The following is a 22,259-nucleotide window of genomic DNA, read 5'->3' as shown; positions in this document are numbered from 1 at the left end:
ATGTCGGCGCAGCGAACTATCGAAGTTTCGGTTAATGATACTCTAACAACGTATGTGTTCAATATATAGGTATTTTTAAAAATATTTAAAATGAATGAAACCACGATTATAATATATATTACATGGCATTTGTTTAAATATGCATGTTCGTATGGGTATTTTAAATGTGGCTTAAAAATGCACAATGCTATTTACATAGTTATTTATTTAGTTGCTTTATCACTTTATTTATTAATATCAGAATTTGTTAGCAGCTAATTGAAAAAACTATTCATGAAGGTAGCTTGCGAGATTATCGAATAACGAACGGCCCATCGATGACGCAGACAATCGATATTGCCGCAGCACCATCCCCAGTTGGAGCGCCACCTGTTGGCCCTGGTATATTCTGGTATTTTCATCGGCGCCTAGTGACTTCGATACTTTAACTTCGATATGTAAACACAATTGCCATCTCTACCAGCACCGAGCCGAAATAAAATAAGTGCAACGCGCAGCGTCTAATTGAAACCAAATTGATCGATTTGGCCGCGGCCCAAACTGGACATTCGCAATTTGGGCGGTCAGCCGCCCCCGTCCCGTCCCGCCCCCCCGCGCGTTTCCCCCGCTGCCGACGGACAGCACGTCGGTGTGACGCACATCGGTGTGAGCGCGCGTGTGTGTGTGTGTGTGAAGCGCCTTGTTATTGTTGTTGTAGCGCTTGCTACGTTCGCCGTTCGCAGTGCACTGGTGTGCGTGCGCTCGTGTGAGTGTGTGTGTGCACAGAGGTATCGTTGGAATTAACAAAAAAATAGAAGAAGGAAAAAGCTACGAGATTGGGGCACACAAAAACACACAACTCAAAAGGCCGAGAAACAAAAGCCCACCTTCAACACCCCCAATCCGCCGCATTCGCCACATTTTGGCCAGGTTTTTGGCCACAAGTGTTGACACAACTGTTGCATGCCAAGCGGACTGCGGACAATAATCCCCGTTCCCTTGTTTACCCAACAAACCATCGTGGTCAGCGTGATCATCCTGGTCATTACGATCCCATTTGCACAGGAAGTAAAGTAGCACATTCCGGGAATTGATAGCACACCTGCCTCCCGTGTGGGAAACGCACCTGGGAACGCCCGGGTGCTCGGCTGCGTCCGCATGTGGCGTTGGCGGCACTCCACCAAAAGAAGCCAGCGCCAAGTGCCCAAGTGCCCAATCCCCATACCCATACCCATTCCCTTACCCATCCGTATTCTTTTGGCGTTCAGTGGCAGCAGTTAGCCAGAAATCCAACGAAACGCTCGTGACCTCATCGCCAGAACAGCAAACAACTAGCGCTTGACGCGTGCCTCCTCTCCTCATTACCATTAGCATTCCCAGCATAGACAGACGTCCAACAACTCCTGCTGGCAGGTAAATGTACAATATAAATATGTGTGTTCAGAAAAGAATTCTGTTAAACCCGTGCTTCGTTTTCAGTTGCAGCACAGGAGCAGCAGTTGACCAACAGGAAGCAGTAGCTGCAGCAGCTGGAGCAGCAGTATCAGCTTGTTATCTTGCATTTGCATGCCAGCTGGACGAGAAACTGTGACCAAGCAGCGCAGCATGGACGTGGAACGAAGGCGCCGGTGAGTGCTCGAGATGGCGGCCCAAAAGCGACTGCTCCACTCAATTAATTGTCACCTGAATGGCAGCATCAGCAGCAGCAGCCGTAGCAGCAGCAATAGTAGAAGTCGAAGTAGAAGTAGAAGTGGCAGTAGCCATCGCACAGATACGTGCGATTTGTACAGACAGATTTGTGATTTGTTCAACTGTTCAAGCAGCTAACCAGCTAACCACCTAGCCAGCCAACTAGCCAGCTAGCACAATTCAGCGCAAGCCAAACGGGCCTGGCCAAAACAAATCAAAAAGTAATACACCGCTGGCAAACACCTTCCATATCTCATGTTCAAAGCGACAGCGCGGCAATCAAATTGACAAGCGAGTGAACAAAACGGGGGGCGACTTTATAATAAATTTGCCATTTTCGCATTAAAATTTGTAACCAAACCAAAAAAAACCAAAACCAAAACGAAAAGCGAACTGAAACGAACGCACAGTGGCTGATGCCGCCGTTTGTCAGTTGCAGGCGTCGCGTTGCATCGGCTGCATCGTTTGCATCGTTTTGGGCCAAAAAGGTAGAAGATAGCCAGCACCACGCCGGTTTCTTCCATTGGACAGTAGACGGTACAGGGCATGGGGACATGGCTAATGCCCGCCGCCCTCCATTCGTGCGAGCCGGAACGGTACGTTGTTATCATCTCTACGCTCCTAGCATTCAGCATTCAGCATCCAGCTCCCAGCTCCCAGTTGTCGTCCTGGTTCGCTTGCATTCCGAATTCCGCGAATACAACTTGCCCAGCAATTCCGCTGCGTCGAGTATGCATATAAATACTTAAACTTAATTACCCATCCCACCACTCCGGTGGGTATCTGTTGTAAGCAGTCATAAGCGCAAACGTTAAGGCATTTGCGTACTAACAACAATGGCCAATTGCAATGCGCATTTGGTCATAAAAGCCGAACAGTTCCTTTGTTCCTATGCTGGCTGGGCAAATAATTAATTAGAATTAATAAGGTGTGAAGAGATTCTGCAACGCAGATGCAGTGCCTCTGAATGTGAAGCGTTCAATTTGTAGAAACTGGATGAAAAAAAAAAGGAGGCAGATCGAATTTGGCGACGTTGTATAAATTAAGTTGAAAATTATATTGTCTATAGGTGACGATAATGTTGTCGTCGTCGTCGTCGTCGTTGGTTATTATGTATTATTATTGCCGTTGTTGTTGTCGATAATGTTGCTCATAATTATGTTGTTGTTGCCATTGCCGCTTTGGCCAAATCGAAATCAACAGCGGCAACGAAAATTCATCGCAGCATTTTTGAAAATTCCACTTTCCCAAGTTGTTTGCTTTTGTGTGTATGGTGTGTGTGTGTGTATGGTGTGTGTGCTGCCTGAGCGTTTTGTTTTTGGCTTTTCTGTCATGCCGTAAGTGGCGATGATGAAATCACAACAATTCAAACACCTTTTAGTATCAATTTTTAGCGTCGACTGTCATCGCAGTTTGCCTGCTCCTGCATCTGAGTCGGAATTTTGCTTTCTGGGCTCCGAAATTCGATTTCCAATCACTGGACTCCGCATCTTGCTAATTGCATCTTGGTTACGGGTATTAGCTTTTGACCGGAAAATGCCTAGAAATTCAGAAATTCAGGCAAGCCAAATTTAATTGTTTCGTTCTTTGCCGAATTTGTAGTTTAATTTGCCGAGAAATTCCATTTGAAAGAGCGCTTTTCCCATGCTCTAGTAACCTCGTATGCAAATACCTAATTGTTATAATTAATTTTCTTATTGTAGCATTTTCTATATTTGCATACGCCAGATTTTAATTTCCATGATTTATGTACTTGCATATTTTCCAAGCAATGAACTTTAACTTTTTGTTTACATTCGAAAGTAAATAAGCAATTTGTATATTCTAAATATCAATTATAAAGAATGAAACGCTGGGTGAATCATAACACAATGTTTTATTTTTATTTTTTGAGATTTAAAAACCCGCACTGATAAATTAAATTAGCGTACTATGCTTTTTACTATACTATGGTTACGCAAATATTTGATTCATGAAAACGCATAAATTAACTGGCTCCCCTGATAAATATGGTTGTATAAATGAAAGTCATTGTGGCTGAATCAAATTCAACCCATTTAATATTCCACGAATATTAATAATTCTATATCAGTTGCAATGCCGCCCAAGATAACAACTTGATTTTTCCTTGTCCACTTTGCCGTTCATATCTGTGTACAGAAAGTCTAGTTTCCGATGGGTGTCCACAACAAGGTGGGGTGTTGGCTGGTTCCATTCGCAGGGCGGGGAGAAGCTCCAGTGTGTGCCCATCATCGTGGCAGCTCCAACTGCTCAAGTGCGCCGTATCAACTGCAAGTTGCTGTCAGTGGCTTGCATTCCTTGCACTGCAAATTCCATACAGCGCAGGGTGATAAAGTCAAGGCCCCTCCTCGTACTCCACCAACATCAGCTCCACTATGCCTATGCCAGGTTATCAGTGGTGGCTAGTGTTTCCAGTGCGATAACGCCTTCATCTGTATCCGTATCATGTGCCGCCCATTTGTCTGCCGCTAAAAAGCGCCCGATTGGGGCAAATCTCCGGGGCATTCGGTGTCTGTCCGCTCCTCCTCGCACTGACTCACCGCCACTTCAATTCCAAGATCTGAAAGCCTGTCGCTCTTTTTTTTGTTTTTTGTTTACACTGTCGCTGTGCAGACAGTTGCGGTCAATGTGATAGCACTTAAGTACTCCGCTTTCGATTTGATCTGGAATTACTTATTTCGATTCTCATAATGCAGATTCTGGGAAGACTACGCCGTGGTCCAACTCCTCCCTTCAGTACTAATGTTTATATCCAGTTCACGGCCACTCGAATTCATTGAATCGGTTATAATGGGAAATCTTAAATTTAGAAACGATGTGCAAACCTATGAATGCCATTACTTGGACCGCAGCTGTTGGCCTGTGCATGGGGTGGACCCGGAAAGTGGTGTTTACACGTCCATGAGTAATCTGCGCACTTTCCCTCATAGTTCCTTCTCGTTTTCCCAGTTTCATTTTATTTGATTTGTTTACTTGCATGACGACCAAACGGTGAGGAACCAGTTGAACAATCAAACACTCAGCGCAGATGATTAATTTCGGATTTTGGAACACTTCTCTACTATATCTTTTGACTATATTTACTATAACTCTTACCATGTTTCCGTTTTTCCAGGGCGAATACGCTCGAGCGCGAGATGCGCGATCCCACCAGCATCTGCAATGTGGACTGCCTGCTGGACACGGTGTCGGCCTTGGTCAGCGATTGTGACCACGAGTCCCTGCGGCGGCTTAAGAACATCGAACAGTATGCGGCCAAATGTGAGTGGTTATGATGAAAGCACTGATCCCTGGAATGGAATCCAATGATAATCGTTACTCTTCTTCCACTTCTTCGTTTGCAGACAAACCATTGGCGATGCAGATCAATCAGCTGCGCATGAACGTCGAGGATTTTCACTTTATCAAACTCATCGGCGCCGGCGCCTTTGGAGAGGTGCAGCTGGTGCGGCACAAGTCCTCCAGCCAGGTGTACGCCATGAAGCGGCTGTCCAAATTCGAGATGATGAAGCGACCGGACTCCGCGTTCTTCTGGGAGGAGCGACACATCATGGCGCACGCCAACTCCGAATGGATCGTTCAGCTGCACTTTGCCTTTCAGGTGAGCTGGGCCACTCAGTTGTTCAACGTGGTTTAGGCTAGGTTACTTTAGGTTAGCTTTAAGTTAATTGCTTGCTGGGGAAAAAGAAATAACCCAGTGTGGGATACATATGTACCATATATGAATACCCATGCTTTTGCTGTCAGTCAGTTTGACTGTCCTGACAGGGCTTCCGATCAAATCGAATCACTTCTCAACTGGCTACCAAACGACACGCATCGTAACTGTCTAACAAAACGAGATTTAACAAACTGTGAAAAATTCGAAAATCATGTACAATTTGGTAAAAAGTCATGCACTCTCCGAGATCTTAAAGAAGCCAATGCCGCCCAATTCTTTGAGGGATGGCGGCGCTACAAACAATTCCGCTGGTGATACCAACAAAACGGCCGGGAATCTAAGTCCCAATCCCGAAGAATTTGTGCCGGCTCCAGAGAAGACGGAGGAGCGTTCGCTTTGTGCTGATTTGTCCAAAATAAATAAACTGTTCGAGTTTCTGGAGTCTTCACGTACGGACGATGTGGATTTAGGTAACACAGTCGTCGACGACGTGGGAATGGAAAATTTATCGACTGCGTTGGAGGCATGCAAAGAAGTTCCCAATAGAAACCTGAAAAGTAAGGAAGCTAATAGCTCTTCGATGGGCTAGTTTGTTATGCTTTAAATACATTCTCTTTTAGTTTCTTTCGGTGATCCTGTGGAATTTATGGACAATATGGACTTCATGCGTATTTCTCGCAGGAAGGCAAAGATTACTATTGAGAAGGCCAGGGAAAAGCGTCTTGAGCAGGAAAGAATGGCGGCTCTGGAAGCCACGAAATTGACCGAAGAAAAAAGCATGGAGGATCCTTCTTCGGTTCCGGTTCCAGTTCCAGGCAACGATTCGCCCATAAATTTTTCTGCGGAGGAACGCACTGAAGTCGATCGCATGCGAGCTGTCAAGGAAGGCGAAGACCAAGAGGCCGGCGGTCCGGTGGTCGCGTTGACCCCCAAGAGATATATACCCACCGACAAGGAATGGGACGAGCAATGTCGTCTCAAGGCCCAAAAATCGCCAACCACAGTGGACCAGATGCCTCCGGCCACCACGATGACCGCCAAAAGATATATACCCACCACCATGGAATGGGACGAACAGTGTCGTTTCAAGCTTGTGTCCAAGATGGAAACCGAAATGAACGCCACGCTGCCAACTAAAAAACTCGTGGCGGAGAGTCGCAATGGGAATATCACTCATTATGGAGCGAATGTAGCTCCTACTCCGATGGAAAGTCAGCCAATCGAAGGCGAGCAGAAAGATCGTCAGGTGAAGAAAGGAAATGTGATTCGTTATACTATTGAGGAATTGCTGAAGTTGGAACCGCAACCGGAAGATCTTGAAGTGCCTGCTGAAGTGGCGTTGATTAATTTATTGAATTTATTGAAGGACACTTAATATGATAACTACGCACAACTCTACGCAACTTTTCGGGCTTACATTTAATTCGATTTATAAACAATTTGGATCAGTTTCTATTTAAATTTTCATTCCACCTACCATGTATTATTATTACTTAACTTTGTCATTCTAAATATTAAAATATATCAATGTAGCCCACTCGGAAATTGTGAATAATTTAATTTCTATTTAAGAAAGCTCTACTCTTACAAAGTATTGCTTGTATTTTAAGAGTCAAGTAGCTATATCGAAGGATAGATTACATCAATTGTAGATCAGCTACTAATTCATAAAATCTCCTCACAGGATGCCAAATACCTATACATGGTGATGGACTTCATGCCCGGCGGCGACATAGTCTCGCTGATGGGTGACTACGACATCCCGGAGAAGTGGGCCATCTTTTACACAATGGAGGTGGTTCTCGCGCTGGACACCATTCACAATATGGGCTTCGTGCATCGGGACGTCAAGCCGGACAACATGCTCCTGGACAGCTACGGGCACCTGAAATTGGCCGACTTTGGCACCTGTATGCGAATGGGCGCCAATGGTCAGGTGGTGTCCAGCAATGCGGTAGGCACGCCGGACTACATCAGTCCGGAGGTGCTGCAGTCGCAGGGCGTGGACAACGAGTACGGACGGGAGTGCGACTGGTGGTCGGTGGGCATCTTCCTCTACGAGATGCTGTTTGGCGAGACGCCCTTCTATGCAGACTCGCTGGTGGGCACCTACGGCAAGATCATGGACCACAAGAACTCGCTCAGCTTTCCACCCGAGGTGGAGATCAGCGAGCAGGCCAAGGCACTGATCCGCGCCTTTCTCACGGACCGAACGCAACGTTTGGGTCGCTACGGCATCGAGGACATCAAGGCGCATCCGTTTTTCCGGAATGATACCTGGTCGTTCGACAACATTCGCGAGAGTGTGCCGCCTGTGGTGCCCGAACTCTCCTCCGACGATGATACGCGAAATTTCGAGGACATTGAGCGGGACGAGAAGCCGGAGGAAGTGTTTCCCGTACCCAAGGGCTTCGATGGCAATCACCTGCCCTTCATCGGCTTTACGTATACGGGCGACTATCAGCTGCTGTCTAGCGACACCGTGGACGCGGAGTCCAAGGAGGCCAATGTGGCAAACAGCGGGGCGGCCAGCAATAATCACGGCCACGGGCATAATCACCGCCATCGGCCGTCGAACTCCAACGAGCTGAAGCGCCTGGAGGCGCTGCTCGAGCGGGAGCGTGGCAGGTCGGAAGCCTTGGAGCAGCAGGATGCTGGCCTGCGGCAGCAGATAGAGCTGATAACAAAGCGCGAAGCGGAGCTGCAGAGGATTGCCTCAGAGTACGAGAAGGATTTGGCTCTGCGTCAACACAACTACAAGGTGGCCATGCAGAAGGTGGAGCAGGAGATCGAGCTGCGCAAGAAGACGGAGGCACTGCTCGTGGAGACGCAGCGCAATCTGGAAAACGAGCAAAAGACGCGAGCACGCGACCTCAATATCAACGACAAGGTGGTCTCACTCGAAAAGCAGCTGCTGGAGATGGAGCAGAGCTACAAAACGGAGACGGAGCACACTCAAAAGCTGAAAAAGCACAATGCCGAGCTGGACTTCACGGTCAAGTCGCAGGAGGAGAAGGTGCGCGACATGGTCGACATGATCGACACGCTACAAAAGCATAAGGAGGAGCTCGGCCAGGAGAATGCCGAGCTGCAGGCGCTGGTGGTGCAGGAGAAGAATCTGCGATCGCAGCTCAAGGAGATGCACAAGGAGGCCGAGAACAAGATGCAGACGCTGATCAACGACATCGAACGTACTTTGAGTCGCGAACAAAAGGCGCAGGAGGACAACCGGGCGTTGCTTGAGAAGATCAGCGACTTGGAGAAGGCGCATGCCGGCCTCGACTTCGAACTGAAGGCGGCCCAGGGCCGCTACCAGCAGGAGGTTAAGGCCCACCAAGAGACCGAGAAGTCGCGCCTCGTCTCCCGCGAGGAGGCCAATCTGCAGGAGGTAAAGGCACTGCAGTCCAAGCTCAACGAGGAGAAGTCCGCTCGCATCAAGGCAGATCAGCATTCTCAGGAAAAAGAGCGTCAGCTGAGCATGCTGTCCGTGGACTATCGCCAAATCCAACTACGTCTCCAGAAGCTCGAAGGCGAGTGCCGCCAGGAGTCGGAAAAGGTGGCCGCTCTGCAGTCGCAGCTCGACCAGGAGCACAGCAAGCGCAATGCCTTGCTCTCGGAACTCAGCCTGCACAGCTCGGAGGTGGCCCACCTGCGATCCCGCGAAAACCAGCTGCAGAAGGAACTGTCCACCCAGCGCGAGGCGAAGCGACGCTTCGAGGAGGACCTCACCCAGCTAAAGGGCACCCACCACGAAGCGCTGGCCAATAACCGTGAGCTTCAGGCCCAACTCGAGGCGGAGCAGTGCTTCTCGCGGCTGTACAAGACACAGGCGAACGAGAATCGCGAAGAGAGCGCTGAGCGGCTGGCGAAGATCGAGGATCTTGAGGAGGAACGCGTCTCACTCAAACACCAGGTACAGGTGGCCGTTGCCCGTGCAGACTCAGAGGCCTTGGCCCGCTCCATTGCCGAAGAGACGGTGGCGGATCTCGAAAAGGAGAAGACTATCAAGGAGCTAGAGCTGAAGGACTTCGTCATGAAGCATCGCAACGAGATCAACGCCAAGGAGGCGGCCTTAGCCACGCTCAAGGAGGCCGAGAACGAACTGCACAAGAAGCTGGGCCAGAAGGCAGCCGAGTACGAGGATCTTGTCCAGCAGCACAAGAAACAGCAGGAGGAGCTTGCGCTGATGAGAAGCAACAAGGACGAAGAGATCAGCAAGCTGCTGGATAAGTGCAAGAACGAAGTGCTTCTCAAGCAGGTGGCAGTGAACAAGCTGGCCGAAGTGATGAACCGTCGCGACTCCGATCTGCCCAGTAAGTTACATTCGCACACTCCGCCTGCCTTCGCTAATTCCATTCCGAATCTCTATTCCGCAGAACAAAAGAACAAGGCGCGCTCCACCGCCGAGCTGCGCAAGAAGGAGAAGGAGATGCGCCGGCTGCAGCAGGAGCTCTCGCAGGAGCGCGACAAGTTCAACCAGCTGCTGCTCAAGCACCAGGACCTGCAGCAGCTGTGCGCCGAGGAGCAGCAGCTCAAGCAGAAGATGGTCATGGAGATCGACTGCAAGGCCACCGAGATCGAGAACCTGCAGAGCAAGCTCAACGAGACGGCGTCGCTCTCCTCGGCGGACAACGATCCCGAGGATAGCCAGGTGAGCATTATTGCCAGCGTCCAGCAACCACATAGAACACTCACACAAAACCCACACCACACCACACCACACACATGCTTCCCCCAATCCTCCCGGACCTCTGTAGCACTCCTCTCTGCTCTCCCTCACACAGGACTCGGTCTTCGAGGGCTGGCTAAGTGTGCCCAACAAGCAGAATCGGCGACGTGGCCACGGCTGGAAGCGGCAGTACGTCATTGTGTCGTCGCGCAAGATCATCTTCTACAATTCGGACATTGACAAGCACAACACCACGGATGCCGTGCTCATCCTGGACCTGAGGTGCGTTAGATACTGTGCTTAATAATATTAAAAAATATGCATCATTTCATTGTTCTTCCCTTTAAATCTGCAGCAAGGTGTACCACGTTCGAAGCGTCACTCAGGGCGATGTCATACGCGCCGATGCCAAAGAGATTCCACGCATATTCCAGCTACTGTACGCCGGCGAGGGCGCCTCCCACCGTCCCGATGAGCAGAGCCAGTTGGATGTGAGCGTGCTGCACGGTAATAGCAACGAGGAGCGCCCGGGCACCATTGTCCACAAAGGTAAGCTGACACACTTTCCGGGACATTGACACTTAATGACACAAAACCCATTTTGTTTTGGCTAGGTCACGAGTTCGTTCACATCACCTACCACATGCCCACGGCTTGCGAGGTGTGCCCGAAGCCTTTGTGGCACATGTTCAAGCCGCCGGCGGCTTACGAATGCAAGAGGTCAGTAGCAGCACTACCTAATCATCTAATTGTGTGCTGATAATGCATTGTTTGTAATTCCAGATGCCGCAACAAGATACACAAGGAGCATGTGGACAAGCACGACCCCCTGGCGCCCTGCAAGCTCAATCACGATCCGCGCAGCGCACGTGACATGCTGCTGCTGGCCGCCACGCCCGAGGATCAATCGCTGTGGGTGGCGCGCCTGCTGAAGCGTATCCAAAAGAGTGGATACAAGCCCACTTCGTCCAACAACAACAGCACCGATGGCAGCAAGATATCGCCCAGGTAAAGCACAACCAGAACCAGAACCACACCCAGGCCCAGGACCAAGACCCTTGACGTTGCCAGGGAGTCAGCAGCAGTCAGAGTTTTTCCGAATCCTAAACAAATCCCACTAACTGATCCAAATTGTGTGAATCCCATGGCTTTTGTGTTTCCCCGTATCTGTATTGTGTGTCTCTAATCTCGATTGGTATTTCTCTTTTTCGCTCTCTCCCTCCCACTGTCGCTGCTAACCACCATCATGACCATCAATACCATCATGACCATCCATATCATTCAACCTCATCACCATTCATTCATCGCCTGGCACCGAATTGGCAGCCAATCGACGCGCTCCTCCTACAAGCCGTATGCGGTTAATGTCCAACGCTCCGCCACGCTGCCAGCCAATTCATCGCTGAAATGAACGCCAAACGATCCGATGCGATCCCAGATCCCACATCCCAGATGCCACATGCCAGATCGCAGGCGTTGCAATGCAGCTGGAGCCGGCAGTCGCGACTCTCCAGCCCCAACGAAACTAGCGCTATGCAAACTGAAACTGATATAGAGAGAAAATAACAGAGAGAGAGCAACTGCAACTGCAACTTGAATGGCAACTGCAACTACTATCTTATATATACGCTCCAAACATACATGCTACAGTAATCTACAAATATTTTTTGAGTAATTTACAAGCTAAACTAAACTACAACTAAACTAAAACTACAACTAAAACTAAAACTAAACCTAATACTAAAACTAAAGCTGTATCTTAAAGAACATGTAATGCCAATGCAACTCGTTTAACGCTTACCTAACATCAAACTGGATGGTGAGAAAAGCATATGTATAGCAGAAGTGGCAACGTCAAGCGGGTCAGATAAACCATGGATTTGTCGCATCGTTTGTACTTTGTATACTATACTAATATTATATAAATATAAATACGATATGGTATTGTACGGCTGGCTTGCTTTGTATTCTGTCACCGCGCCCAGCACAACGATGAAAGCTGTACTTAGTTAAGTGAATCCATGTCGCAGAAGGAGAGATGTTTCCTCCATCATCCCCCTTCTCTTTACATATTGATGCCTTGTAAGGACTTTTTTTTTTACACATATGAATACATATACATAATTGTTGTTGTTGTGTAGCGAATTGGATTGGCCAAACGTTGTTCGTAGTTTGTAAACAGAAACAAAGCTATACCATACATTCGTAGAGACACATAGAGAGCATATCCTGTAAGCCAACAACATCCTGTAAGCTAACAACAAACGAATCGAGCAATCAGCGAACTCAGAACTAAGTTAAAGCCACTTTACACAGCCTTGACTTGTATTCCATTTAATGAGCACTCTTTTTTTACTTTAATAATGTAGTTATACGTGTACCAGAAGCGAGTATCAATCAGTTACTTAAATAGAAAACGCGAAAGCAACTAAATATACTGTCTACTGTCCTGTTTCAGTTTCCATATCCGATCCAAATTGGTCTGCGATGAGCATTTGAGTTCGAGGTTTTTAAACATTTTGCCTTTGAGGCAAATGGAATGTAAAACTGGGAAATGTTATGCAACCAATCGATAGGAAGCGGAAATGGAAACGAAACGGAATGGAGGGATTCTAGCCATGGACAGAGCGAAACATGAATCGAAAGTAAACTAAACTAAAACTAAAGTAAGGTACACCTAACTATACAAAACGAAAGAAGCGACACAGAGTTGTGTGTAAAAGGCTACGTCTAAGTATTAAATATCCAATATGTTCTAGTTGTAAGCTAAGCAAATTATTTATTTATATCATTGTTCGATGGCGCCATCTAGCGTTCGACAACAGAAACGGCAGCGCAGCTTAGCACTCTACAATTTGTATGATTTGTATTCCATTAATGTTGATTTTACTTATGATTTCGAACCCGTTTTGAGTTTTGTAATTTGAGTAGTAGCGGTAGTAGTAGTTGAGTAGTTCGTTTTACAGAGCAGAGTGTACAGAGTGAGAGGCGCCAGCGGATTGCATTTAAAAGTAACGATAATAGCGAAATTTCGGAGTTGATGGCCCTTCGTTGAACATCGGTAGTCGGTTATTGTTCATCGCTAATCGTCTATCGATCGCCGTAAAGTTCGAACTTTGATTTGGAAATCGATCGAAGCGCTGCTTTCATTTTTACTTTGTATTTTATTTGCACTATTATTATGATGATCATTCGTATTACGTTTATGTTTAATTGTACTCTCTAGTTTAACCACGTTTGTAATTGCATTTGCCATCGAATCTTCAAATCGACTGGCATCCAAATGGAATTGCAAGCGTCAAGAAAATAAAAACTATAATGTGTATAAAATCAGTATTCATTTGTTTTCTGTTCATCAACGTTTTTGTTTTTCTACTTTGGTTTGGTTCGGTTATCCCCACATATGTGTATGTATGTATATATCTCCCCCTATATCATAGATCTTCTGGAGCGGCATATAAGATCCGACAACGATGAGACTGTTCTACTGCCTTAGAGAGTACGGATGAAAATACGACAGGATTCGGAATCGGAAGCAATTAACGAAACTGAAATCGTTTTGTAATATGTACTTTAAGTCTAGAGCTAAGCCCAAACAAAAAGTCTGATCAAATGCAAACCAAAGTTATTCGGTTCATGAAAACTTGCATAAAACTGCCTTTATTTTTGGGTTCGTATCTGTATCTGCATCTGCATCTGTATCTGTAGCTGTCTATGTGGCGGCATTAATCTGGCCCCCAAATACGTGATGGGCATGGAAATATGCCGGAATCATCGGGTCCATTAGCTCCATTTGCATGGCTATTTGCATTTGGATTGGATCTTAATGGAACTGGGATGGAAATGGCGCCCATTGTCCCATTGCGTATTTTTTTGTATTCATATTTTTAACAAGTTTCTGGTTTATGCTCTGCAGCATTGCGTTGCGTATCATCTGGCATATCAGCCATCGCTTATATTTTATAACATTTATTTTTGCCATTTTGGCTGACATTTTGTAGTTCAAGGTGAGTTGGCCAGACGGCTGGCTTCACAGCTTGGATCTTGGAGCTTAATTAGTATGTCCCATTGAGCCAAGTGCCGCCAAAAAATCAACACCTGGCCGCAGAACATCTGCAAGAGTTCAAAGCGATCGTTAGCTGATTGGATGGATGGATGGGTGTGGAAGATTAATTAGCGCCCATCAGCTTTGTCACCCATTAAACATATGCAGCCATCACCCTAGAGACCCCGCCCCTGTCCCCCTGCTCCACCCCTGATCAATCAGTTCAAGGCCGCGACGAACCCACAAAATATGCATAAATATTTCTGGCTTTATCAGCTTTTACGGATTTTTAATTTGCTGCCATTCCATACCTTAAATTGGCTCAGGGCCCCCAGACTTGCAGATGGATTTCGATTGGGTTTGGTGGCCATAGAATTGAGATTCATTCAAGTTTTCAAAGATCCGTTGTTAACTGCCATTTGAGGTTTTATCTTATGATCTGTAGGGATTTTAGTCTGCAAAGAGTTTAATGCTTGTAAAAATACTTAATTTAAAATAATATTTGTATTTATTTCACTTTCTTGTTAAGGAAGCCTTTTCATCATGAAAAATGCATTTGACATGTCAATTTCATTACACTTTCTAGGGTATTGGCATATCGTTGATAACTAACTGACTGATCTGCTCACTTACTTGATTTGGTTGATTTTAAAACGCGAACTAAGCGATTTACATGCGGGACAGATGTGCCCTGTGTGTTTTTGGCCAACGGGCGGAGCGGGTCGGCTGCTTTCGGGGATCGGGGGTTGGGCAGCTCGATCGGGATTTACCAGATCGGCAAAGAGGCAAAACAACAATTGGCCTAAAATCAATAAATTAATTAATAAAATATACAAATTGCGAATGCTAAGTCGGCTCCACTCAACTCCATTTGACTCAACTCAACTCGGCGCGGCTCAGATTGGATTGGCTTGGGATTGGAGTGGATTGGGTTCGAAAAACCTGTCATAACCAGAGCCCAGGCCCGTGACAAATTGGCTCCGAAAAACCAGAAGTGCTCCTGCCAGCACAGATCGACCATCGAGGCGCTTGGGCACACAAGGCGAAAAAATTTACAAAAGGATTTACATTTTTAATATCAGCTTGGCATCGGATAATGTTAAATTATACGACCATCGCAAGCAGCACTAATTTAATCAATGATGTCATTGAAGGGGCATAGGAATTTTCTTCTTGTCAGTGGAAAAATTCAGGAAATATGTGAAATAAGTCGGCATAAATGAATTTAAAATTATTAAAGATGTCTTCTGCTCACCATCCACAAAAAATGTGTCAAGAAAACGTTAGTAATCTAAATAATCTAATAATCTGAATAATTTGTGGTATCATAAACTTCTATATATTCAGAAAAATGGTTTATACAGCATGAATTCATACTTATATTAAACACATTCTAGTTAGTTAAATTGAATGCTAAGTTAAGGAAATTCTCTTAGAGAATATAGTTTATAGAAATATAGTCTTGTACATTTGACTAAAAAGTCCTGAAGAATTTGTAATTTGTAATTTGATACAATTACAGAACTAAGTTAAGTTAAGTTAAGCAAAAGCTATGTATTTGTTATATGCCAAAGATGAGAAGTCCTGTGGAATTCGGTTGCCTTGCTCGATAGATTACCATAGATGAAAGTGTGGCTAGAATCCGACCTTTCTTACCACATTTTTCGTGCCGTGCAAAAGCAGAGCTTTGAGCGCAGGCGGCGATGGAAGTGGAGGGGCTGGGAGTCGCTGGCGGAGGCGGAGGCGGAGGAGGAGGCGGTGGCCACGGGTTAGAGGCGCAGGCAGGCAGGCGGTTTGGCTAGGGCGGTCTGAACCTGTTGCGCGGCCGCTGCCGCCGTCGAAGTCACCGTCGCTGCCACAAAATATTGGATGGCCGTAGGTTAACTGTGTGCACACGGCATAAGTAACGTTCAGTCTGCCTCTAGAAGTCGATCGTGATCGTGGCCAGTCGTCAGTACCGCTCGCTAGCAGAGAAGCCGAGACCCTCGCCCCCCTCCCAACAAAAAAACAAAATCAAATCCACTATAAATACACAAGTGTTTTTTTTCTAGTTTAAGTTTAAGACGCGCGCGTTTCGAGTTCAATTCGTTGTTGGTCCCACGCATCGAAAAGCACGCACAGCAACACACATCAAGACAAAATGAAGTACTTCAACATGTGAGTGATCCCAAAATATATAGTATATATTTCATTCAAAATATTATTTCGCGAACGATGAGGAGAGATCGCACTCTTTTTTTTTAAGTGATTGATATGAAGCTGAACAGGACATTGGAAAAGAAATAGTTACTTATTGAATAGTTGTAATTAAAAATATTTAATCGAACCACTTTAAGCTTGATTTGCATAAACCCCCCAGCCCCTTAACTTCTCGAATTTCTCTGGTACATATAACTCAATTTTCGAAATCCCAACTTAGTTGCCAAGCGTCGAAATGCATTGGCAATCGACTCGGTTGCATGCAGCACGTTGACTTGCAACCTTTATGGTGCACGAGCACATGCAGGTGTAGGTAAGCTCGTCTTAATGCCAATTTGAACTTTAACATGCCGTGGCTCCAAACTGGAACTGAGCCGAGCTCCGTGGCTGTGGCTAAAATGCCAAAGTTTGGTCATAACGATGATCACCATGATCAGCAACGCGACGACGATGATGATGATGATGTGATGAAGTTGTCACGGGATGTGAGGCTGGCATTTTGCCGGCAAAGAAATGGCAAAAGTTAAAGCTTCAGATCGTAAAAGGCGATCGCAGTGGCAGCAGCTGGAGAGCTGCTGGCGGGGGGTGGTGGTCTGCTCCATGTTTCAAGGTCGCCAGCTAAAGTGGTTCCTCCTTTCGAAGTGGATGCGCTCCGCGCCTCAGATCGCCAGATCGAGAGATCGCCAGATCACCAGATCAGCGCTTTCCTGGACTTTTCGCAGCTGCAGCAAATTAAGTATATTGGATTAATTACCGCGGTTGTCTTATAAATTAACGGTTGCACTTTTAATGCGAGCTGACAGACCGACCGCATATCTGCATAAATGCAATACCACTCGAATTGGGTGTGTGTAACATACATATATATACATAGTATATGTGTTAATCGCAGCGTTGTATGCATGAAATTAATCACACGAGATCGAGATCGCGATGGAAATGGTGTGGAGAGAGAGAGGTGGAGTTGGAGTTGGAGGTGAGGCGCCAGGCAGACGGCTGAATCAGGATTTTCCGTTCCATTTCCCCGGCATGACGTATTATGCAATTTAGTTGAAATAAATAAAAGAAATGATAATGCCTTCAAGATTCAACACTCAAGATTCAAGGACTTTCGAGTCGCCAAATTGGCAGTGTTGTGTGTGTGAGTAACATACATATGTGCTGCACTTCATGGGCCAAAGCGAATTCAATGCGAGACCGAAAACGTAAACACCAAAAAAACACCAGTCTGGGCCAAATCAAAAGACTTAGGCAGCGAACTCGATCGATTTGGCATGCAGCCAGCCAGCCAGCCAGCTAGCCAGAAGTAGTAGTAGTGTAAAAACACGTACCAAAGCAACCAAAACACGTACTTGGCCAACTAACAACGACACAATGCACCGTTATTGAACCCACTTGCCTCAAGCGGCCAATCGGCTCTTTTCGCCTTAATTTTTGGAACAACTCAGCAGGCCAAACCCCGCTCCACTCCACTCCATCCAATTTAACTGGCTAGCTGACTTCAACTTGATCCAACGCGGCAGCAATAAAAGCAGTTACAATCAAATTGAATTCGAATTTGAATCCGATTCGGTGTCGAATGTGCACGTTTGGCCCGTAATAAGTGGCTACACATGCATATGGCCCCAAAGGGGGTGGGGAGTGCCCGAGGTGGGGCACAAAGGTGCATGCGGGCAGTGGACGCGTAATGAGGGCTCCAGGGCAATTAGAGAACGTGCATGGCTTAACTGGGACTTTGAGCCCAGCTCAAGATCAACACATGCGGCACTTTCAAATGGCATTCTTCTTTTTGAAAAGTTTTCTCAGATTTTAAGACATTATTTAAATGGGTTTCCTTAAGACTTCAGTTTTTATTTAACAAAAACTCGAAATGCATAATTCAAGCAAGGCAACTTCCGCTTCTTAAAGCTTGAGGACAACCAATCGTTTTAATGCTGCATAAATTGCTTTTGAGTGTGGAAGTTCTTTCATATCCGCAGTAGGCCCAATGACGTCAGCCCGTTAAGTCGAATTAAAAAGGCAAAAAAATAATAATAAGCAGCATAACAGAGTGCGAAACGAAAGGAAAACAGAAGGAGACCAAACAAAAGCGAAATGAAATGAAATAAATTAAGAGCCAAGCCAATTTGTTGACCAAGCTCTTTAAATGAGGATGATAATGATGCCGAGCGATGAGGCTGCATTAAGTAAGTGGTTCCGCCTGATTCACGAAATTCTCGCCAACGCGAGCAGCTGCTTATCATAAATTCGCAACTAATGTCGGCTTATATAACCACCGTCTGGCACTAAAGACGATTTGCAAAAACACGGCCCACGGCGGCCAGAAATGTGCCCGTCTGCCGGTGCCAGCCGTATCCATGTGCCTACCCATCTAACTGCCTGTCCACCCAACGGATTGCCTGTGGGCGTGGACTGCGCCCAGCCATTGTTCCCGTTGGCCAATCCGATGGGGGGAACCGGTTGCGAGCTGCTCTATGCCCAGTGCCTAGCCAAATGTCATGGAAAACCCAGCGCTTGCAGAACCGACATATAAATACCAAATATTGCCTTGCGTATAAAACAATGGTATAATAGATATTAAAAATTAACTAATAACAATAAGTGTTACAACAAACTGAATCACTTTTAGTGAATAAAAGCTTTTATGTTTTATTCAAAACGTGATCGATCCATTCAAAATGCAAGATGATCGCTTAAACGATGTGAAAATCGGTGGCCCAAGCCCCCTTGGGAAATAATTTTCTGGGCACGCCTCTGGGCACAACTGAAGTTTGGAGTCGCTGGGATGTTGAAGATGCCGGGCACGCACCCACAACTTCGGCCCACGCCTTTCACCTTTGCCAGTTGCATAATTGTCGCTTAACTGGGCCATCTCATCCATAGCCACATCCACATTCACATCGATGATATCCATAGCCACATGTATTCACATGACCCCATAAGCAAATAAATCCCAAATGGGGGGGGAAATGCCAAGTAAACGAGCGATACGATAATCGAATAGAAGTAATTATAATGAACAACGGTGCTGTGTGTTGGCTAAAAATAAAACTTGGCTTGCACATTTTACCGTTATTAGCCAACTGCAACTGTGAGCGCGCACTTAAATATATTCTGGCGTGGTGCTGGCTGCCACCAACTGGTTTCCCCCGCCTGGTTGACGACTGCCTTTTGCATAAGCACCTGTTTCCTTTGGCCACTCACCCACCGCAACGCCCTCCACAGCCCCCCCCCCCCCCCTCCTCCTCCTCCTCTGGCCACCCCCTCATCGCGGCCACAACAACAACAAGGCACTCGACTTTAGTGTTGCCATAGGAAAAAAGAATTTCAAAACGAGTTCGCTGCCTAAGTCTTTTGTTTTGCATAAAATATGAGCAATTGACTTGACTCACTGAAGCCGCCGCCAACGTCGCCAGCGGCAAAGAGGAATAAAAAGTAGTTAACTAAAGCAAGAAATAAGGAAAAAAGAGAGATGTATACATATATACAGTAGAAACAACAACAGATACGGAGCAACATTCATTCGCATTCGAATTCGGCATTAAGGCGAAATCCATATCCAAATCGAAATCGAAAGTGAACAAACCCGTTTGCCTGACCTTTACACATTAATTTTTGTTAGCACATCTCTGTCCTCCGTCAGCATGCGACATAAAATATACAAAAAAAAAAGAAATAAATAAATAAAATAGCAAATCTTACAGGAAACCCGAATGGCAACTACTTTAAGTCTCAAGTCTAATAAATATTAATTATTAGCCTAAACAAATACAGCTTTTTACGACCTTTATTCTGTAACAGCTTTAGTTTAATAAATCCAAACAGAATACAAAGTAAAAACAAATCCCGCTGATTCTGGAAGCATATAAGCTCATTCAGTTAATTACCATATTTCTTGTCGTGCCATTCAAACAGTTCCTCCTAGCCAATATCCACTGTATATGCAGGGGCGGGCACATTTATGTATTTATGTACACAATATTTACGACTTCAGGTTCTGTATTGAATAACCCGTCCAACCAGACCTGTCCCCGTCCAAGAGTTGGGTTCGAGCTGGAAGTCACGAGGATTAGATGCGTGTAGATGTTGGGCAACCTTGCCCGGGGGATTCACCACCAGATGCCGCCATGCCATCACTGAATCCAGTCGAATAGATCCGTTTCGTATCGATTCGAAAGTCGAGCAGTGCATTGCACCAGCGGCTTCAAAAATTCAAGTTATTCCAGTAAATACTCGTAATTAATGAAACATTGTTCGCATGAACAACCACTGGGATTTTATTGCCAACAATTCAGTATTGATTTATGTAAAATTTGAATATTTAAGCACCTAATCAAGGCAATAAATAGGCGCTTGCACTAAAAGCCTAATATTACTCACTAATGATACCAAGATGAATGATCATTCGTATATTCCAAGAAACCTTCAGAATACTTATTAAACATATAATTTAATTTAAGTATAAGCAAGTGTGTTTTTTAGCCATTTTAAAATTATTTCAGTAATTAAATAGTGCTCTACTTTTGGCAATGGTTTTTAATGAGCTAAATATTTAAAATTGGAGCTATATAATAATGGGAATACTTAATCAATATGATTGACATGTATTATTATTTATTATTGTTATTAATATATTATTATTAATTTCTATATATTTTATTTTATTCACTTAGCTGCCTGCTCTTCATCGTCTGCGTCCTGTGCTACGGAGTGGTGTCCGCCCAGGAGGAGGGTGGTCCCGCCGTCTCGCCGGCGAAGAGAATCGCCGCCCTGCGCCGTCCGGTCGGGAAGGCGGCTAAGGTGACCACCACGACGACAGCGGCGCCAGCACAAGCGGATGCCGGCGGCGAGGGCGAGGAGTACGACGAGGAAACCGGCGAGCACGGCGATCATGGCGAGGAGGGCGACGAGGCGGCCTTTGCCAGCTCCACCACCACCACCACCACGGAGGCGCCCAAAAAGGTTGGCCCGGTTATCCGGCCATTCCGCTCCAACGATGACTTCCTCAACTCGCTGAAGCGCCGCCAGGCGAACGCGAAGAAGCATCGCGCCGAGAAGCCGCCCAGTCCCAGCAAGCCGGCCAAGAAGAGCGACGAGTCCAACTCCGGCGAGCAGGAGGAGCAGGCATCCGCGCCAGCACCCGCCCCAGCAGCCAGTCCCGCCAAGGGCTACAAGGGCAACTCAGCATGTAAGTTTGGCAGGGATTAGGCCAGGAATAATTGACTAACTATAACGAAAGACAGAACATTTCCTAGAAAGGAAATCTTTAAAATCATCTCTCTATGTGAAGTTACTAGGTCCATTACTAACCATCTCTTCAACTATCCCCAGTGAGCCGTCGCAAGCTGTCGAAGCCCGCCAAGGCGACGCCCGTGGAGGCGGTGGAGGATGCCGCCGCCGAGGAATCGGAGCAGCAGCAGAAGGAGGAGACGAAGCCCAAGCGCCCCATCGGTCGTCTGGCCCTGCGGAAGCGCAACTAAGCGCGGATTTGAGTGTCAATCAGTTCCAACTCCTATTCTACACACATGCCCAGTGACCATACCCAACTCCACACCCCTCCCCCACCACATTCCCCCCTCTGCCCATCGAATCATATGGCTAGCTATGTGGCAGCCCGATCTGCCCTTTAGTTCTTAGTTCGCAATTGATTTTTCGTGTATGTAATATATTTGTAATCTTATGTTGTAAACAAAAACACACGCGCACACGCAACACTCACTCAATCACGCCCACCACCACGACCACGCCCACTATCCAGAGCCAGTCCCACATCCTCCATGTACGCGATAAATACGCATATATATTTTGCGAATATATGTGCGAGTATTTAAGCGGGCACAATTATGTATTCTTCACAACCATCAAACAATCAATCAATCAAACAATCAATCAACCAGTAATAAAAACAACAAAATCGAAACATGCATTTTTCAATTAGTTTGTAATAAAAACAGAAAAAAGAAAGAAACCTCCAAAATGTCGAATTAAATATTAAA

At 46.2% G+C, this 22,259-nt stretch overlaps 3 protein-coding genes across 4 annotated transcripts; all 3 read left to right on the top strand.

The window, feature by feature from the left end:
- Positions 1-436: 436 nt before the first annotated feature.
- LOC117146498 (rho-associated protein kinase 1) lies at positions 437-13,352 on the top strand. 2 transcript variants are annotated; one of them, XM_033312749.1, is made up of 11 exons: positions 437-1,392; positions 1,459-1,607; positions 4,805-4,950; positions 5,034-5,290; positions 7,035-9,663; positions 9,727-10,001; positions 10,135-10,301; positions 10,375-10,568; positions 10,634-10,739; positions 10,803-11,027; positions 11,346-13,352. In XM_033312749.1, the coding sequence occupies exons 2-11, from the start codon at positions 1,546-1,548 to the stop codon at positions 11,428-11,430; spliced, it is 4,146 nt and encodes a 1,381-aa protein (XP_033168640.1). In that variant the 5' UTR covers positions 437-1,392; positions 1,459-1,545; the 3' UTR covers positions 11,431-13,352. The 2 variants fall into 2 exon arrangements, with proteins under 2 accessions (XP_033168640.1, XP_033168639.1); XM_033312748.1 differs by having other exon boundaries at positions 10,108-10,301.
- LOC117146499 lies at positions 5,466-6,847 on the top strand. Its single transcript, XM_033312750.1, has 2 exons — positions 5,466-5,907; positions 5,971-6,847. Exons 1-2 carry the CDS (start codon positions 5,562-5,564, stop codon positions 6,723-6,725), a joined length of 1,101 nt encoding a protein of 366 aa, XP_033168641.1. The 5' UTR covers positions 5,466-5,561; the 3' UTR covers positions 6,726-6,847.
- Positions 13,353-15,972: 2,620 nt separating the features above from the next.
- LOC117148003 (nucleolar protein dao-5) lies at positions 15,973-22,183 on the top strand. Its single transcript, XM_033315162.1, has 3 exons — positions 15,973-16,221; positions 20,937-21,451; positions 21,595-22,183. The coding sequence occupies exons 1-3, from the start codon at positions 16,205-16,207 to the stop codon at positions 21,741-21,743; spliced, it is 681 nt and encodes a 226-aa protein (XP_033171053.1). The 5' UTR covers positions 15,973-16,204; the 3' UTR covers positions 21,744-22,183.
- Positions 22,184-22,259: the final 76 nt, after the last annotated feature.

Source organism: Drosophila mauritiana, chromosome X (genome assembly GCF_004382145.1).
Source record: "Drosophila mauritiana strain mau12 chromosome X, ASM438214v1, whole genome shotgun sequence".
Lineage (NCBI taxonomy): Eukaryota > Metazoa > Arthropoda > Insecta > Diptera > Drosophilidae > Drosophila > Drosophila mauritiana.
This window is presented reverse-complemented; position numbering and strand designations above follow the sequence as displayed.

Excerpts from the sequence above, each read along its gene's own strand:
- LOC117146498 (XM_033312748.1), top strand. The coding sequence starts at position 1,546 with ATGCCAGCTGGACGAGAAACTGTGACCAAGCAGCGCAGCATGGACGTG. Across the intron at positions 5,291-7,034 it reads AGCTGCACTTTGCCTTTCAG|GATGCCAAATACCTATACAT; the intron begins GTGAGCTGGGCC and ends ATCTCCTCACAG. Across the intron at positions 10,740-10,802 it reads GCGGCTTACGAATGCAAGAG|ATGCCGCAACAAGATACACA; the intron begins GTCAGTAGCAGC and ends TTGTAATTCCAG.
- LOC117146499 (XM_033312750.1), top strand. The coding sequence starts at position 5,562 with ATGTACAATTTGGTAAAAAGTCATGCACTCTCCGAGATCTTAAAGAAG. Across the intron at positions 5,908-5,970 it reads TCCCAATAGAAACCTGAAAA|TTTCTTTCGGTGATCCTGTG; the intron begins GTAAGGAAGCTA and ends ATTCTCTTTTAG.
- LOC117148003 (XM_033315162.1), top strand. Across the intron at positions 21,452-21,594 it reads CTACAAGGGCAACTCAGCAT|TGAGCCGTCGCAAGCTGTCG; the intron begins GTAAGTTTGGCA and ends AACTATCCCCAG.